This window comes from Portunus trituberculatus, chromosome 12, assembly GCF_017591435.1.
Source record: "Portunus trituberculatus isolate SZX2019 chromosome 12, ASM1759143v1, whole genome shotgun sequence".
Classification (NCBI taxonomy): Eukaryota; Metazoa; Arthropoda; class Malacostraca; order Decapoda; family Portunidae; genus Portunus; species Portunus trituberculatus.
Window position 1 is genome coordinate 7078039 of NC_059266.1, and position 17642 is coordinate 7095680.

Consider the following 17642-nt stretch of genomic DNA (forward strand, 5'->3'; position numbering starts at 1 on the left):
CTTAAAAACCTTAAAGAACCAAATTACTAAACAGAATAAAAGCAAAATCTTGAGTATTCAGAGTTCTTGTCATTCACGCAGCCTTTAAACCTCTCTAAACCTAAAAACTTATCCAAAACGAAGGCAAAAATCTTGAGTATGCGCATGCGTCACGTGGAGGTATATAAGACAGGTTCTTCTCCCTTCTGGGCTTCATAATCTGTGGACTGCGCCGCTGGGAGGGTTCGCAGTTCTCTTTTTCCCTCTCTCTCCTCTTGCGTCTCGTCTACACGCTTCCATAGTTAAGTATTGAAGAGTTTGGGAGGAAAATTGAAGGGGAAATGTGTGTGTGTGTGTGTGTGTGTGTGTGTGTGTGTGTGTGTGTGTGTGTGTGTAGAGAATGTGTTGCATGAATGATTGTTGCTGTTGTTATTGTTGTTGTTGGTGGTGGTGGTGGTTGTGTTATTATCATTATTGTTATTATTATTATCATTATTATTATTATTATTATTATTATTATTATTATTATTATTGTCATTATTATTGTTATTAATATTAGCCCTATTTTATTGTTCTTGTTTTTTTTTCTCTCGTGTTTTGAAAGTTTTATTGATGGAAAGTGAATGGTGAGGGTAGTGGTGGTGGTGGTGGTGGTGGTGGTGGTAGTGGTGGTGGTAGTGGTGATGGAGGAGATAATGGTGAAAAAGTAATGGTAATGGTAGTAGTGGTGGTGGTGGTGATGGTGATGGTAGCAGTGGTGGTGGTGGTGGTGGTGGTGGTGGTGGCAGCTACACCCACACTCTCCACCAGCTTACAGGAATGAGTACCGCTGGAGTCTGGCGGGGAGTTAGAGTGGAGGGAGAGAGGGGGAGGGATTCACTCATCTCCCCTTGACCTCATCCCTCCTCCTCCTCCTCCTCCTCCTCCTCCTCCTCCTCCTCCTCCTCCAAACTTCCTGTGCCCTCTTTCTCAAATCTTTCATTCATCCCCTTAACTCAACTCTACCTCCTTCTCCTCCTCCTCCTCCTCCTCCTCCTCTTTCTCCTCCTCCTCCTCCTCCTCCTCCTCCTCCTCCTCCTCCTTCTCCTCCTCCTCCTCCTTGTCTCATATCTCTTCCTTGTTCTTTCCTCCTACACATAATCAGAACCTTTCTCAAAATATCTCTCCTCCTCCTCCTCCTCCTCCTCCTCCTCCTCCTCCTCCTCCTCCTTCTCCTCCTCCTCCTCCTCCTCCTCCTCTTCCTCTTCTTCCTCGAGAGGAATGCAAATACAACTCACTAATTGGTTCAAGTTGTTTAAGTGTGGCTCTATGATTGGCTCGTTAGAGAGAGAGAGAGAGAGAGAGAGAGAGAGAGAGAGAGAGAGAGAGAGATGGTAATTATTTTCCAATCTATTTATTATTACTGTTATGTTTATTTGTTTCTCTCTCTCTCTCTCTCTCTCTCTCTCTCTCTTCATTATTTATCAACCTTTGTTTTCCTTTCCATTCATATTTTTATTAATTATTCTATCATATCTTTATTTATTATCATTATTTTCCATCCTCCTTTTCCCATTTATTTATTGCCAGAGAGAGAGAGAGAGAGAGAGAGAGAGAGAGAGAGAGAGAGAGAGAGAGAGAGAGAGAGAGAGACTAAAAGCAAAATTACTCTCGATTGCGACTGTTTCCTTGTTGTCAGCAGGGGGTGAGGTGGGAAGGAGGGGTGAATGGTAGGGGGGAGCTGGGGAGGGTAAGAGGGGGAGCGGGAGGGGAGGGGAGGGGGAAATAGACGAAATGTGGAGGGAAAATGGGACAAAATGGAGGAAACAAAGAAAAAAGAACCTTGTGTCTTTCTTCCTTCTTCTTCTTCTCCTCCTTCCTTCTTCCTTCTTCCTTCTTCTTGCTTTGTCGTCTTTCTTCTTTTTCTTCCCTCTTCTTCTTCTTCTTTCTCTGTTCGTTATTCTTTTATTTGTCGTCCTCTTCCTCCACCTCCTCATCCTTATTCCTCTTGTGCTCATCTCCTTTTCTCGTTTATCCTCTTCCTTCTCCTTCTCCTCCTTCTCCCTCTCTCGCTTATCCTCCTCCTCCTCCTCCTCCTCCTCCTCCTCCTCCTCCTCCTCCTCCTCCGTGAATGTATTATCTCCTCGTCTTATGATAAAAAGTATATATTCTTCTTCTTCTTCTTCTTCTTCTTCTTCTTCTTCTTCTTCTTCTTCTTCTTTTTCTTCTTCTTCTTCTTCTTGTTCTTGTTCTTATTCTTGTTCTTCTTGTTATTCTTGTTCTTGTTCTTGTTTTTCTTCTTCTCCTTCTTCTTCTTCTTCTTCTTGTTCTTGTTCTTCTTCCTCTTCTGCTTGTTGTTGTTGTTGTTGTTGTTGTTGTTGTTGTTGTTGTTCTTATTATTATTATTACTATTATTGTTATTATGATTCGGTGTATATTTGTTCCTGCAGGTGTTGGCGGCGCTATGCTGTGCGTGGTAGGACAGACTGGGCTCCTGTTCATCCTGACCCACCTCACTCTTCTACTGGCAGATGACAGAGTGAGTGTACTGCTGCTGCTGCTGCTACTGCTACTACTACTACTACTACTACTACTGCTACTGCTACTGCTACTACTACTACTCTTCCTCCTTCTCCTCCTCCTTGTCCTCATTCTCCTTCTCCTCCTTCTCCTATTCCTTTTCCTTTTCCTTATCCTCCTTTTCCTTCTCCTCCTTCTTCTCCTTCTCCTTCTCCTTCTCCTTCTTCTCCCTCTCCTCCTCCTTTTCCTTTTCCTTTTCCTTCTTCTCCTTCTCCTTCTCCTTCTCCTCCTCCTCCTCCTTCTCCTCCTCCTCCTCCTCCTCCTCCTCCTCCTCCTCCTACTACTACTACTACTACCACCACCACCACCACTGCCCTCAGGTGACGTGCTGCATGGGCGGGTGGAAGACGGTGCGCGGGGTGACGCTGTGCTCCAAGCCGTGCTGCGCGGGGTACGAGGAGCGGCAGGTGCGGGCGCCCTTCCTGGTGAGCCCCGTGGTGTGCCATAAGCTGACCCCCGAGGAGCTGGCGGAGCGGGAAGAGGCGCGCATGACCACCACCACGCCCTCCCCGCAGTCTGCCGCGCCGCTCCTCCTTGACCAGGTGACGCCCTTGGGAATCCTGACCTTCACTAGCCTAACCTGACTTGACCTTGCCTAAACTAACCTAACCTGATATTGACTAGTCTAACCTAACCTAATTGACCTTGCTTATCCTAATTTGACCTTATCTACTCCTATTTGACCTTGTATAACCTAAAATGACCTTACATAGCATAATTTGACCTTACCTATTCTTATTTGACCTTGTGTAACCTAATATGACCTAGCCTAGCCTAATTTGACCTTTTTACCCTCATTTGTCCTTGCCTAATCTAACTTGACCCCTTAGCTGCAGTTATTTGACCTTGCCTAAATTAATTTGACCTTCCTTGACTCTTATTTATCATTGCCTATCCTTATTTTACCTTGCCTATCCTCATTTGACCTTGCATACCCTTATTTGACCTTGCTAACTCTTATTTGACCTGCTGTTGACCTTGGCTAACCTAAGTTAACCTAATTTTCCTAACTTAACATAACCTAGCTTTAAGTTTCCCTATCCTAACTTTAGCTTTATTTACCTCTCTAACCTAACTTAACCTATTCTGACCTAATTTCCTAATCTAACCTAGCTTAACTTCACCTAATGTAACCTAACCTCCCCCATCCTGTCACTAATCGCTAAAGGAAATCTCGCTAACTTGGCATCACTGGTTCCACAGCCTCGTCGGTTCGTGCGTGCTGCCTCACTGTACCGCGCCTTCCTCTACCGCCACCGCCACATGTTCTTAGGGCTCCTGCGGGAAGGATTCTCACGTAAGGAGCTCCTGGCCATCCTTGAACGCTTCCTGGTGAGTCCTGCCGGAGCTATGAGAAGGATTAAGGTTTTCTGGTCGTTTTTAACCCTTTTATGGCGACAGGAAGAAATTAACAGCACCAAAAGCAATGCGTGAAAGTATTTACAAGAAACGATGAAGAATACGTTTTATACATTTTACAGTCTTTCCTACTACTACTACTACTTCTACTACTACTACTACTACTACTACTACTACTACTACTACTACTACTACCACCACCTTCAGTACTGGGACGCATTCCTACCTTGAGTTTTGTGTATGGATAGACGATTTTGTTTACATCAGGAAGGGTCTATGAAGTGATTAATGACCAGAGTATTCACTGCTTCAACCCTCACATAAATCTCTGAAGTTGTATAAAGTCACCAAACAGTAACCTGAATAATTAGGAATACGCGTCATGGTGCTGAAGTGGTTAAAAGGTGCGGAGTGTGTGAAGATGGCTCAGTGACTGGTTATTAGGAAAGGTGTACCAGTTAAGCGGTTCTAATTCTTTGGTACGATGGGGTTGAGTTATGTTGTGGCTGTTTTTTTTTTTTATACCATGTGGGCTTTTCACGAGAATTTATGGGCTAAAGGGGGTACTTTTTAGGTTATCTCCTATCTCAAAGCCCACCCGCTAGGAAACCGTTGCCCCGAGTGAGGAAGCCCAATACTACACTCAGACCGTGGACAGGATTCGAACCCTTGCGCTTGGAGACCCCTCGAACCCCAAAGCACGCATGGTTCCTCTGTGTTGTATTCTCAGTCACTGCGCCACATCTCCTCTTTCAGAATGTTCTAGTTGAAGTTTCAATAATTTAAGTTGAAGATTACCACACTTATTTTTTTTAAGACTACAATCTCTTAGTTAAAAAAAGATAGTTCGTCTCATCTCACCCTTTTCATTATACATTTTCTATTTTTCTTTTTTTTCTCAAAATTTTTTTTTTCAAGACTATCATCCTTTAGTAAAAAAAGAAAAACATTTAATCTCACTCATTTTATGATACATCTATTTTTCCTCTTTCTTTCCTCTCTATTTTTCTTTATTTTATTATTATTATTATTATTATTATTATTATTATTATTATTATTATTATTATTATTATTATTATTATTATTTCAAGAGCACCAACCTTAAGTCTCTCTCGCTTCCCTTACAGAATGAAATCTCATCTGAACTCGAGAAGCCTGCAGTCTGGTACGGGAACTAACTCAAAGGTTGGAGGGCTGGAGACTGAAAAAAGCAGGAAGACGAGGAGGAGGAGGAGGAGGAGGAGGAGGAGGAGGAGGTCAAGGAGAGATGAGAGACCCCCTTCTTTGTCTTTCCCCATTCAGCAGCGGTACTCATTGCTATAACCTGCTAGAATGTTTGTGTAGGATTCTAAATTGTCATCCTTGGTTGAAGTGAGTGAGTGCATGTGTGTTGGTGAAGAGGGAAGGAAAGCCAGCGGGAGAGGGAAAAGATGAGAAAGTGGTGATTGTGATTAAATAATACGGTTTGAGGATTGGTGAAATGGTGGTGGTGGTGCTAGGCCAGTCATCAATCCATTTTTGTTCATGATAGCAAAGGAAGGTGTTAGTGAAGGTGGGTCCGAGTGGTGAGCCGTCTGTCTGTTCGATATAAGCCACTGTTATGACTAAATCTCTTTACAAATCTGGTGTCAAGACATTTGCTCCCTAATTTTGGAACCAGTAACAAGTGGGCCTTTATTTTAACGTTGTGCTACCATTGGCTGGCCTTCTCTCCTTCATAAAAAAAAAAAATCTATTTGTTTTTTTTACAGTGGCTTGTATAAACAGAAAGACGGCGTGGCATTAGGCTCACCTCTCGGACCCACCTTTGCTGACATTTTTCTTTGCTATCATGAACAAAAATGGGTGGTGGTGGTGATTAGTAAGAAGGATTAGTTGATAGATTGATTGATAACTATTGTAAAAGGAAGAGGAGCAACGGGAGAGGAAAAGATGGAAAGGTTGTGATTGTGACGAAGTAAGATAGTTTGAAGAATGGTGAAATGATGGTGGTGGTGGTGATTAGGAAGGATTGGTTGATTGATTGATTGATAACTATTGTAGAAGGAAGAGGAGCAACAGGAGAGAAGATCGGAAAGGTTGTGATTGTAGCTAAATAAGACAGTTTGAAGATTAGTGAAATGGTGGTGGTGGTAATTAGGAAGATGGAAAAGAAGGAAGGGGAGAAGGAGAAAAGGATGGTGAAGAATAATTAGAGAAAGAAGAAATATTCGCAAATGGATGATGGTAATATGGGAAAATAGAAAAAAGAAGGAAGGAAGGAAGAGAACAAGAACGGGATGATGAAGAATTAGAAAAAAAGGATAAAAGATTCACAAAAAGAATAAAATAGGAAAGAAGAAGAAAAGAGCTTGAAGAAAAATGATAAAATGGCGATGATTTATAATGGGTAACGGCAAAAAACAATAATAATAATAATAAAAAAAAATAGTTTGAACTTAAATATCTTTCCTTGATAAACACTAGCAGAGAGATAAAAGAGAGACTGTACCAAGGCAGGTGACGCTTATGTATAATGGCGCAGCGCAATTTATCACCATTTATCGTATCCTCGCGCTGCGCTATCCGTGAATAAACACTGGACGGAATGTTACGATGGTGTGTGTCACTCTTCACACTTCACCCTGGTTTGCTTTCAATACCTTGCCATTATTCAGGACGCCTTGCAAAACTACTACTACTACTACTACTACTACTACTACTACTACTACTACTGCTGCTGCTGATGCTGCTGCTGCTGATGCCATATCTGCATCTGGGAGATAATGCATTTCTGATAAGGTACGAAATCATGGAAGATAACACGAGGTCAAAAAGAAGAGGAATTATCGCAATGGAAATATATATATATATATATATATATATATATATATATATATATATATATATATATATATATATATATATATATATATATATATATATATATATATATATATATATATATATATATATATATATATATATATATATATATATATATATATATATATATATATATATATATATATATATATATATATATATATATATATATATATATATATATATATATATATATATATATATATATATATATATATATATATATATATATGAAGTTAAGATTGATTAATTGAATTTATTTAATTAATTAAATAAAGGTAGATTTTAAGAAGGGACAGGAAGAAACGGATAGACTGGAATAATCAGGTTGTTAATGCTACACCGATAACAAATAGTTATAATGATAACAGCTCTAGATATAAGTCTTAGGTATACATCTTAAACAAGAGATAGAATAAACTGATGAATGGAGTGGTAGGTGAATGAAATAAACTCAATCAGGCATTCCGGTCCGGTCACTGAGGAACTTTAAAAGATTATATAAATGAGAGAGAGAGAGAGAGGGTGGAGGTGCTGAAAGAAATCCAGTGTCTGCATACTTCTATAACAAACCGAATGCGTCAGTTTTTTTTTTTTTTAATCGCTCTATATAGATTCAAGAAGTAGCTCTTAGCATTCAATGGTCTTAATAATCAGCATGAACGGGTTAACTGTGTTGTGACCGTGTTTGTAAAGGTTATTAAATAGCATGAACAAACTCACAAACCCAAATAAACACAAATCCAACCTAACCCAACTTAAAGATACAAATAAGGGACCAAATAAATAAATAAATAAATAATAATGCTAAATATAAACCAAAACAACACTAGAAACATCCCAAAACATCCAAACACACACAAACACAAATCAATACAAAATCAACCTAACCCAATGTAAAAAAACACAAATAAAAGACCAATAAAATAAGAAGATAAATAATAAACCTAAATATAACCCCAAACAACACTAGAAACACCCCAAAAACACCCAAACACACGTAAACACAAATCAACACAAAATCAGCCTAACTCAACCCAAAGACACACAAATAAAACACTAAAAATATAAACAAACAAATAATAAACCCAAATAAAACCCCAAACAACACTAGAAACACCCCAAAACATCCAAACACACATTGAATTGTCACCCCGTTGGCAACACACAATCACCTCCATGACAGATTTCGTTTGTTGATCAACGTTAAGCAGTGGATCGAAGTGGGGAGTCTTTGGCCCACTTTGACGCCCCCCCCACGATTGCCCCCGGTCAGTGTGCACGGCAGGGGGGACGGGGGGACGAGGATACCCTGGGGAACATGGGTGACGTGAATTAGCAGGTTTTAGTGAAGGATTGGTGTGGAAAGCTAGGAGAAAGTTTGAGGTGGAGGATTAGGTGGAAGATTGTAAAAGTTCGCAGGATTGGTTTGGGTGGACTCGAGGCTGTGGTGGATTGAATTGTGGTGAAGTGTTTGTTTATCCTATTATTTATCCTTACTTTCTGTGTAGGATTGGGGAAAGAGAGTGCTTAAGATGAAGGATTAGGGGGAGGAATGTGGAGGATTGGATCATGCTGTAGTGTTTGTTTATCCTATTATTTATCCTTAGTTTTGTGTAGGATTGGGAGAAGAGAGTGCTTAAGATGAAGGATTAGGTATAGGAATGTCATGGATTGGAGGCTGTGGAGGATTGGATCGTGGTATAGTAGGATTAGAACTTCTTGTTAATCCTTATATTAGCATTAGCATAGGAAAGGATTAGTGTCGGTAATCTTTAGAAGCGAAGATTAGGAGTGTGGTGAGTCAGAGGATTGTATTAAGGGATTTTTGGTAGTCCTTGTAGTGTAGGATAGCGTAGGATTAAGTGAAGAGTGTCCTTAAGTTAGGTTTGACTGGTAGCATGGAAGGAGAGAAGGATTTTTTTTTTCTTTTTTCTGATAAAGTTTTATGGGATTGTGCTGCAGTAGGATTAGGATTGGTTCTTAGTTCAGTTAGTGTGTTGATTAGCTATTCCTGGCTATGCTGTCTATTATTAGGATGTGAATCTGATGCATGTTGTCAATTTGAAGTTTACCCCCTTTCAATATTAAGCCACATTTTTACCTTGATTTTTTGGGTATGATTTAATGATTTTATTTGCTTTGGGAAGGGTCTATAGAAGTCAAAAGGTTAATGGGCAGAGTTGTCACTATTCTAATCCCAAAATAAGTTTTTAAAGCTGTATAAAATCACTGAATAGTAATCAGAATGAATAGGAAAATGCAACATGGTACTGAAGTGGTTAAGGTGACACATATTTCAGTAAATTACAGTTTTGGCCATCAAACTGTTCACTATTTTCAGTTGATGGTTTGGTGTGCTGAATGATTATTGTTTCCAGGCTCAGACATGCTATAAGGGAGAGCACCACTACTGCTGTCACCGCTGCCACCACCGCCGCTGCCGCCACCAGCCGAGGCCAGTGCTTCCCTCGCCACCATGGGAAGAGACACACAGAGCAACACAGCCTGGGGGGCATGAGGATTTGTGAAGCACGTCTCCCTTGTGCCCTGTCCCTGCTGTATTGCCCCTGCCGCCCGCCAGCCATGCAGCGGCAGAACAATGGTTGACTGGGGCCTGGCAGGGAGAGGAGAGATGCATGTGCGCAGGATGCATGCAGCTGCCAGACACCCCAGCAGACTCCCGCCACCCGCTGCTTCTGCTACCACTGCCACCATGCTGCAGGAGGATGAGGTGGAGCTCAACGCCATGGACTTTGTGGAGACAGAGTACAAGTCCGACGCGGGTGAGGGCGAGCCGGGCCGGCCGGGTGTCAAGCGGAAAAAGGTGCGCTCCAAGCCCCAGGGCTCCCAGGGGAGAGGAAACAGTGCCAGCAGACCCATGGGGGAGGTGGAGCCACCAGGGGAGGAAGGGAAGGCGGCACACAAGAGGCGGAAGAGGAAACACACACAGCGTCCGAGGGAGCAGAGCAGCGGTGCGGCCAACATGGGCCTGTACCCCTACGCTGCTTTCCTCAAGAAGCTCTGCGACAAGGTGGGCAGCTCGCACGGCTGCTCTGAGTCACTCCCCGCCAGGATATTCAACCAGCTCAGGCACACTGAGGTCCACTACCCTTATGCCTCTCTGCTGCAGGCACTGCACCGCCATGCCGGGGTGGGCCCCGGGGCTGCCAGCAGTCCGTCCACGGTGAGGGACCAGCCACCCAGCACACTGGAGGTGGCCAGGGTCATGAGGAACCTCCGCTACCCCACCGGCCCCCCCAGAGGCAGCAGCAGGGAGGATGGCGAGGACCCCGTGGCTCCTTTCAGTGCGGTGCTGATGGCCATGGTGATGAAGGAGCAGCTGCACAGCCAGGCCCCGGGTGGCCCTGGCCTCAGCGTGGGCGGCATTGGGGAAATCCTGAGGAAGGAGATGCCACACTCCCAGAAGGATGACCCGCCCCCCTCTGAGCTGTCTTCCGCCTCCCTCCTGCAGAAGCTGTCTCTCTCAGCAGAGAGGGACCTGGAGGCAGCCCGAGGCAGCTCGACTAGAGGCAAGGCACAGCAGGCACCCACCTGGACCTCCACCGAGTCCTCTCAGAGTGAAGAGGAAGATCTGGACTGGCGGCCGACACACTGGCTGGCCAAGAAGGTCTCCAAGGATGCTGCTGCCCCAGTGAAGCGGAAATCTAACCGTAGGAAGTCTTCCAGCTGTGACCTGGAGGTGGAGCAGCCCAAAACCTCCCAGGGGGACCTGGATGCTCCCACCCAGGGGGAAGTTAGGGCCGGCCTACAGCAATGCTCTGGGGCAGCACGGGCCAAGCTGCTGCAGTTCATCATGAGCCGGCAGCAGCAGACCCCAGACAAGAGGGGCAAGAGGGCTCGCAAGCGTGCCAAAGTCACCCGCATCAACACCAAGGTTGCCAGGGTGAAGGGCAAGAGGAAACACAGCAGTGCTGCCGACGAGGCCTGCGACACCATATGGGTGGCCAATGGTATCCTTGAGGGCCAGACCACTGCCACAGAGGAGGAGGCCAACCACGCTGCAGCAGGGGAGCCCCAGAGTCTCCTGAAGGAGTATCTCCTGAAGCCTGCAGGAGAAGAGGTGATCCCAAGTGAGAACTGTGATATTCCAAAGCTGGAGTCAAACTTCCTGTTCAGTCGACTGCTGCAGAACTTCAAGAGTCTGGCCGAGTCCAACCAGGTGGAGGAACCCTCCAAGAAATCCTCAGACTGCTCCCGTGGCCCCAGCATTCTACGGGGCATGCTGGCCGCCACCACACCCGCCCCAGAGCAGGAGCACAAGTTTTCCCCAAGTGACCACAACACGTCCTCATCTTCCTCAGAACACCACCACCACCACCACCACCACCAGCACACCCAAAAGCAGAAGCAGCAGGCGGGCACCCCCCCTCCCCTTGGTGAGCCGCCCCTGAGGGTGAAGCTGGAGGAGGAGATCAAGGTGGAGTGTGAGGATGAGATAGTGTGCAAGGTGGAGTGTGAGGAAGACAGCTTTGAGTGCCAGGTGTGCCACCTCCAGTTCTCCTCCCTCACCGACCTCTCCAACCACCAGGTGCTCTTCCATTGCTCCGAGGAGCCCCAGGCCCCGGCCTCCCACCGCCTCCTGGGGTGCAGCGTAGAGGGCCTGGGCGGGGGGGTGATGCAAGGGAAGCAGCCTGCCTGACCCACAACTAGTGCCATGCTGCAGCGGCTCCCGGCACCCCTCCCGGCCACCCCATGCTGCCCCACCACCCCTCATGTACAAATATATATAAACACGACTAGGATACACAACAAAGGGACTGCAAGAATGTACGTGTGTCTGCGTAAGTGTGTGTACACTGTTGTGCTTGTGGAAGTTAGGAGGGGCATGTGTGTTTGTGTGTGTGTGTGTTTGTGTACGTGGGTGAATGGGGTTGAGTTTGACTTGTTCATTGTTGAAGGGTGAAGACACCGTGGCGTAGAGGAGCAGAGTGTTGGCTGGCGCCAGGCTGAGCCGTGTAGTGAGAAGCCAGAGTCCGTCCAAGGCACACAGCGTGAGGCTGTCCAGCTGTTCTTTCATGACAAGGCTGTTATGCAGGAAGAGTGTGCAATTATTAGCATCATAAATCACTTGTGATAATAATGTGAAAGGAATTGTTTTAGTACTACAGTGTCTTTTGTTCTTCTCTGGTGCCCTTGTTGAGTTGTGTGTGTGAGGGAGCGAGTGAGTGGTATGCATGAGGGAGGGAGGGGGTATTGGGTGAGAGGAAGGTGTGTGTTCCTAATGTGGTGGTCTGAAATATTTTGTTTTAAAATTTTATAATTTTAAGAACTTAAAAGACACATAAATTTATTATACTGGTTTATAAGAAGTAAACTGTAAGAAGCTCACACACACACTTGACTGATGAAGTCAGTATTGATGAAATACAGTACATGTGCCTGCTAGCTCACACCTGCTGACTCACAGCGCTGCGCTGCTTGTCAACAGAAGCTTCCAAATTTGATATCGCATAGACAATATTTTCCTAACGCCGCCGTAACACATCGTTGACGAGAGAGTGAATGAATGCAAGCAAAAATTGTGTTTTGTCATCATGAGATGGAACATTTTCATGGTGTTTTATTGGTGAGCATTGTTCCATCGCAGCAACAGTGACGTCTGGCAGACCTGTCTGTGTTTTGGATTTGTGCTGAAGACGACAAATTTATTGTAATTATGCCAAAGAAAATTTATTGGATTGGACTGTGTATTGTGGGTACAGTAGTGATCTCAGGCAACACTGTAGACACCAGGGGGTGGGGGGTGGGGGCATCCTGTGTCCCGGGCCCTGTGGTGCCAGCCTTCAAGTAGTGACTCACCAGGGCTGAGTCTCACTCGCAGCACTGTGTCTGTGTCTTAGCTGTGTCACAGGGAGGGAAACACTTGCTTCACTGCCACCACGACACACACTGGGGGCAGGAAAGTGTCTACTGAATCATGTTTAGGTCAAGTACAAACCGCTAATTGTTTTGTGGACAGGTAAAGTGGAGTAAGGCACTTCAGCAGTCACACCTTGGCGTCACTGTCCTGGGCAAACCTTCACAAACATTGGGGTGTGGGAGACAGAGCAGAGCAAGACTTATGAAGAGTTTGCAGGTATAGTTTGGTGTCATGCCTGCGGTATTGTGTGGCGTGGGTAGTGTGCTGACCTCTTTGTTAATGCAGGTGTGTAGGGTTGCAGTAGTGGGCCGGGGAGCGGAGGGTGGGAAGGAACACACAACTTTCTTAGTCATAGGAACAATTAGGGAGACGTGCAATTACTGAGGAAATTTTTGTACCATGCATTAGCTACACTTGGAAATTTTTATTATGTAGTGTATGTGTCAGGAATAATGTATATATTTGGCTGTAATGTGTATGTATGTCTGTATGTCTGCACGCCTCACTGTGGCCACACATAGCCAGCCCACCAGTGACGTGTGATGCATTTCTTGTGTGTGTGTGTGTGTGTGTGTGTGTGTGTGTGTGTGTGTGTGTGTGTGTGTGTGTGTGTTCCTCAAGGTTATGTAGTACTTGCCTTAGGATGGAGAAAGCCATAACTGATTCATAAGCTTTGTTGGGATGTAGATTCATAGATTTTTAATAGATAATGTGTGTGTGTGTGTGTGTGTGTGTGTGTGTGTGTGTGTGTGTGTGTGTGTGTGTGTGTGTATGTGTGTGTGGTTGACCTGTAAATTAATGTACAACTCCTATCATTTGCAATTATATAAAAGACTTATTTGTGCTAAATATTTTGTAAGTTCTTAAAGACGGTTTCCAGAAGTAAACACATGAAAGAAAGAAAGAAAAAAAAAAACACATTCTTAAATATCAGTGTAACCCTTTTTTTTATATACTGTTTCTTTGTTAAGTTTACGATGTGTGTGTTTGTGTTGCAGCAGCCAGGCAGTGTTGAGAGAGTGTCTGAAGGAGTGTTCCATTGCCTGCACCTCAACCAAGCACAACAAACTGAGGGAGAGGCAGTGGCTGTTTGTCTTTGTATATGTGTGTATGTGTGTGTGTGAGAGGTGTTAGTCAGGTAACATTAAAGTTATTTTGTATTACTTTTTTACTGTATATCCATTGCAGGTTTTTAGTGACGGACAGGTGTGGTGGATGTGTTACCTGTGTATCTACCTGTCTTGTGTTTGGCTCACCTGTGTTCCTGTATGAAGCATTGATGGACACCTGTTTTTATTTCCACATTCTCACTTTATTTTATCTTATTACACTCCTTTTTTTTTCTGGTTACATTTTTTATCACTAAGTTAAGAATTCCACTTTTAACTTTGCCTAATCTGTGTTTTGTATGAAGCGTTGATGGACACGTGTTTTTATTTTCACTTCCCTTTTATTGTTGAGTATTATTACAATTTCCTAGTTACATTTTTTATCACTAGCTTGAGAATTCCACTCTTAATTCACTGCTTCATTCTCGAACTGAAGAAATGTTTGTTTTTTGTACCTGGAAGTATCTACATATATAACTGATAATTATGTTTTTATTTTGATAGTGCATAGACAGAAATTATTGGTTATCATAGGTAGAATGTCTGTCTGTACGTATGTGTGCATATTATGGAGAATGGCTGAGCACCCTTTGTTATGGTCTATTCGACACTCATTTGTTACACTTTGTTATGAGCCTCTGCTGAAATCACATACCCTGATAATGTAGGATTCCCCAAACATATTTTCCACTGAATTATGATATTGAATTCCATAAGTTACTCAGATTGGATTTGATGTATTTGTTTTGATGTGTTTTGATGCCAGATAGATTGTTGTAACTGCCATTTTTCACCCCAGAGCTCGGCATCCTAGGCTGGGTGTGCTGAGGGTCTAAGGGGAGGAGGCTTGGGTGGGCAGGAGTTGGCTTGGCAGGCTGAGTAGAGAGTTGAGGTCCGGACATGTAGGAGGCAAGGCGCTGGTGTAGTCCGGTCTGGTCTGGTCTGGATAGGAAGAGTGAAAACTATGCATTGGTATATGGATTAATTGACTGTATTTGTAGTGCATTTGACTGCTGCTCTCATGTCAGACTCTCATTATTTTTATTTCCTCACACAACTGTTTATGTGTCATGAAGGTACCTATGTTTTTATTTTTTTTACTGCAGTATGTGTACTTTTGTTGTTAATGAGTTGCCTCTCTTGTAGTGCAGCCTATCCCCCCCCCATCAGTATAGGCTGCTCCCTTGGCCTGCCTCTGATGCTGTAGGTGTGGTCAGCAGTTGTACAGTAACACAACTCATTTCCACTATGTTTTAGGTGTTCCTTAATCAAAAATCCTCTGATCTCCTTAGAATGTATCAATTGTCATGTTTTTTTTTTTTATTATTATTATTTATTTATTTTTTGAAAAATTTTTTTTTTATACACTATGAGCTTTCTGTGGAAATTTATTGGCTAAAGGAAACCTATCTGAAAGCTTAGCTGTTTGGAAACCGTTACCTTGAGAAGAAGCCCTTCACTCTTGGACTGTGACTGGGATTCGAACCCATGCGCTTGGAGACCTCACAGCCCTTAAAGTTTGTGTCGTCCTACTGCATCACGACGGCCCCAAGACTCAGGAGATGAAAGGACTTTATGAGTGAGGTACAAATATTACAGTGGAAGTGAGTGTGTGGTGTGTTGCTTCCTCAGTGTCAAGTCTTGTGATCTGGGAATGCATCTGTTGTCATGGTTTGTGAGACTATCAGCAGATCAAAGGACTTACTGAGGAGCAACACAACAAGGGATGAGTGTGGCATGTCAAAGCTTCTCACCACTACTTCACTGCCCCACACCTCACTGGCACTGGCTACCTGAGATGTGGTCTTGAGCCTCAGTTTACTTAGCAATCATTCTTTCATTCATGACCTGACCAACTCCAGCCTCCCCAAATGCTCCCCTAACAAAGCCTGAGAGAGTCATGCTTCACCTCTGGCCTCGCATGATGACCCTGGCCATCCCCTCTGGACGGTCCCATTGCAGGTATCCAGTGCTGGGTGCCAAGTGCTAGGCAGCCGGGCACCCAGCCAGGCCTTGATGCATAACATATCAGTGTTGGCAGGAAGCCGGGTCACTCTGGCATCACATGGTGGTGAGGCGTGCAAGGGACAGGTCTTGTATACGACTGTACGCCCAGAGTCTCAAATGTCTTGTTGCTTCAGCTTGACTATTCTGAACAGCCTCGTGTGGAAGTTGCTGGGGTTTTCAGGAGTGTTTGCCTTGAGTCTGGTGATGCTTTCAGAGGAATTCTGTGTGATGGTTAGGAGAAGCAGGCATGAACACCTTTTGTATGTTTGCTGTGGTGTTTGAAAGTCATCCTGCAGTGAGCACCAAGCATTTCAGAAGCTGGGCCATGAGACCTCCACTCTCTGCCTCCCACTATGGTCAGTGTGAGGCGAGAAAATTGTGTTTTGTTTCCCTTGAGGTATCCAGATGACGGGACAGATATATATATTACATATATGTATATTTTTCCATAGATATATATTTAATAATGCCTATAACCTTCCTTGCTTTCCTCAGCATTTATGACAGTTCAATTATTGTATGCTAAGGAGCAGGTTATTACTTAGACATAGAGATACCAGATAGAAGTTGAAATGTTAACATGTCCAGACACTGTAGAAAAATATATATACATATACTATATATAAAAAAAATATTTAATGTTGTTGGAAGCCTTTTGAGTTATATAAAAGTATGATTTTAATAAGGTAGTGTTTGTGATGCCCTTGGGAACCTGATAACATAACATAACATAACATATAACACAAATAATAGGATAACAAAGGGCCACCAGGGCCCATCTAGGTTATCCTGTATCAGTCGCACAGCGACCTCGTCATCAGTACTTAAAGATACACTTACAAGTACACAATACATTATATACTAATTCTAAATATTTGGCCCATTAACAGGGCTAAGTCCTGCAGCGAATTCCTCTACAATCTGTGATCCCCATACATGGGGATCATGTCTTGTTTAACTATAGTAAATTTCTTATAAAACTATCATGCAGCGCTATACATAATTATAAATCTAATAAATTTAAGTGCTTATCTAATCTGTTTTAAACATTGTCAAACTAGTGCTATTTACAACCGTCTCTGGCAATGCATTCCAGAAGTCTACCACCCTATGACTAAAGAAATATTTTCTTATATCTAACCTGCAGCCTTGCTTTCTAATCTTCCTGCCATGATTTCTAGTCCTACTTCCTCCTCTAAGGTAAAGAAAGATCTCACATCTATGTAGTTTGTATCTGAGAACATTTTAAATAACTCTATCATATCCCTCTTATACATCTCCTCTCAAATGAAAACATGTTTAATTCCTTTAATCTATCTCTATACTCCAGGCGCTTTAATGCTGGTATCATCCTAGTTGCTCTTCTCTGAACTGCTTCTAACATGTTGATATCCTGCCTATAGTGGGGTGACCAGGCCTGTATGCAATACTCTAAATGGGGCCTAACATAGGAATTATATAAGCTACGCACCACTTCCTTACTTTTATAACTAACATTTCTATTTATAAAACCCAGGATCCTATTTGCCCTATTTCTTGCTTCTAAACATTGCTTTGAAAATTTCATAGTCCTGTCTATCACTACTCCTAAATCCTTTCCTTCCTCTACTGCCTCTAGCCAACATCCCTCCATCTCATAGTTAAAGTTTGTGTTGTCTTTACCTAAATGCATAACCTGACACTTTTAGAATTAAACTCCATCTGCCACCTGTCTGCCCATGCTATCAGCCTGTCCAGGTCTCGTTGTATTCTGTAATTGTCCTTTTCACCCTGTACTGCACATGCTATCTTAGTATCATCTGCAAACTTTGATACTTTGCTACTAATTCCTATATCTAAATCGTTAATGTACACCAAGAAAAGAAGAGGTCCTAGCACTG

At 43.5% G+C, this 17642-nt stretch overlaps 2 protein-coding genes across 2 annotated transcripts; both read left to right on the forward strand.

The window, feature by feature from the left end:
- The first annotated feature begins 204 nt into the window (after window positions 1–204).
- LOC123502717 lies at window positions 205–6490 on the forward strand. The gene is made up of 5 exons (XM_045251940.1): window positions 205–281; window positions 2409–2497; window positions 2859–3080; window positions 3742–3870; window positions 5025–6490. Exons 2-5 carry the CDS (start codon window positions 2423–2425, stop codon window positions 5073–5075), a joined length of 477 nt encoding a protein of 158 aa, XP_045107875.1. The 5' UTR covers window positions 205–281; window positions 2409–2422; the 3' UTR covers window positions 5076–6490.
- Window positions 6491–7953: 1463 nt separating this feature from the next.
- Window positions 7954–16444, forward strand: LOC123502730. Its single transcript, XM_045251954.1, has 2 exons — window positions 7954–8033; window positions 9144–16444. Exon 2 carries the CDS (start codon window positions 9365–9367, stop codon window positions 11423–11425), a length of 2061 nt encoding a protein of 686 aa, XP_045107889.1. The 5' UTR covers window positions 7954–8033; window positions 9144–9364; the 3' UTR covers window positions 11426–16444.
- The last annotated feature ends 1198 nt before the right edge of the window (window positions 16445–17642 follow it).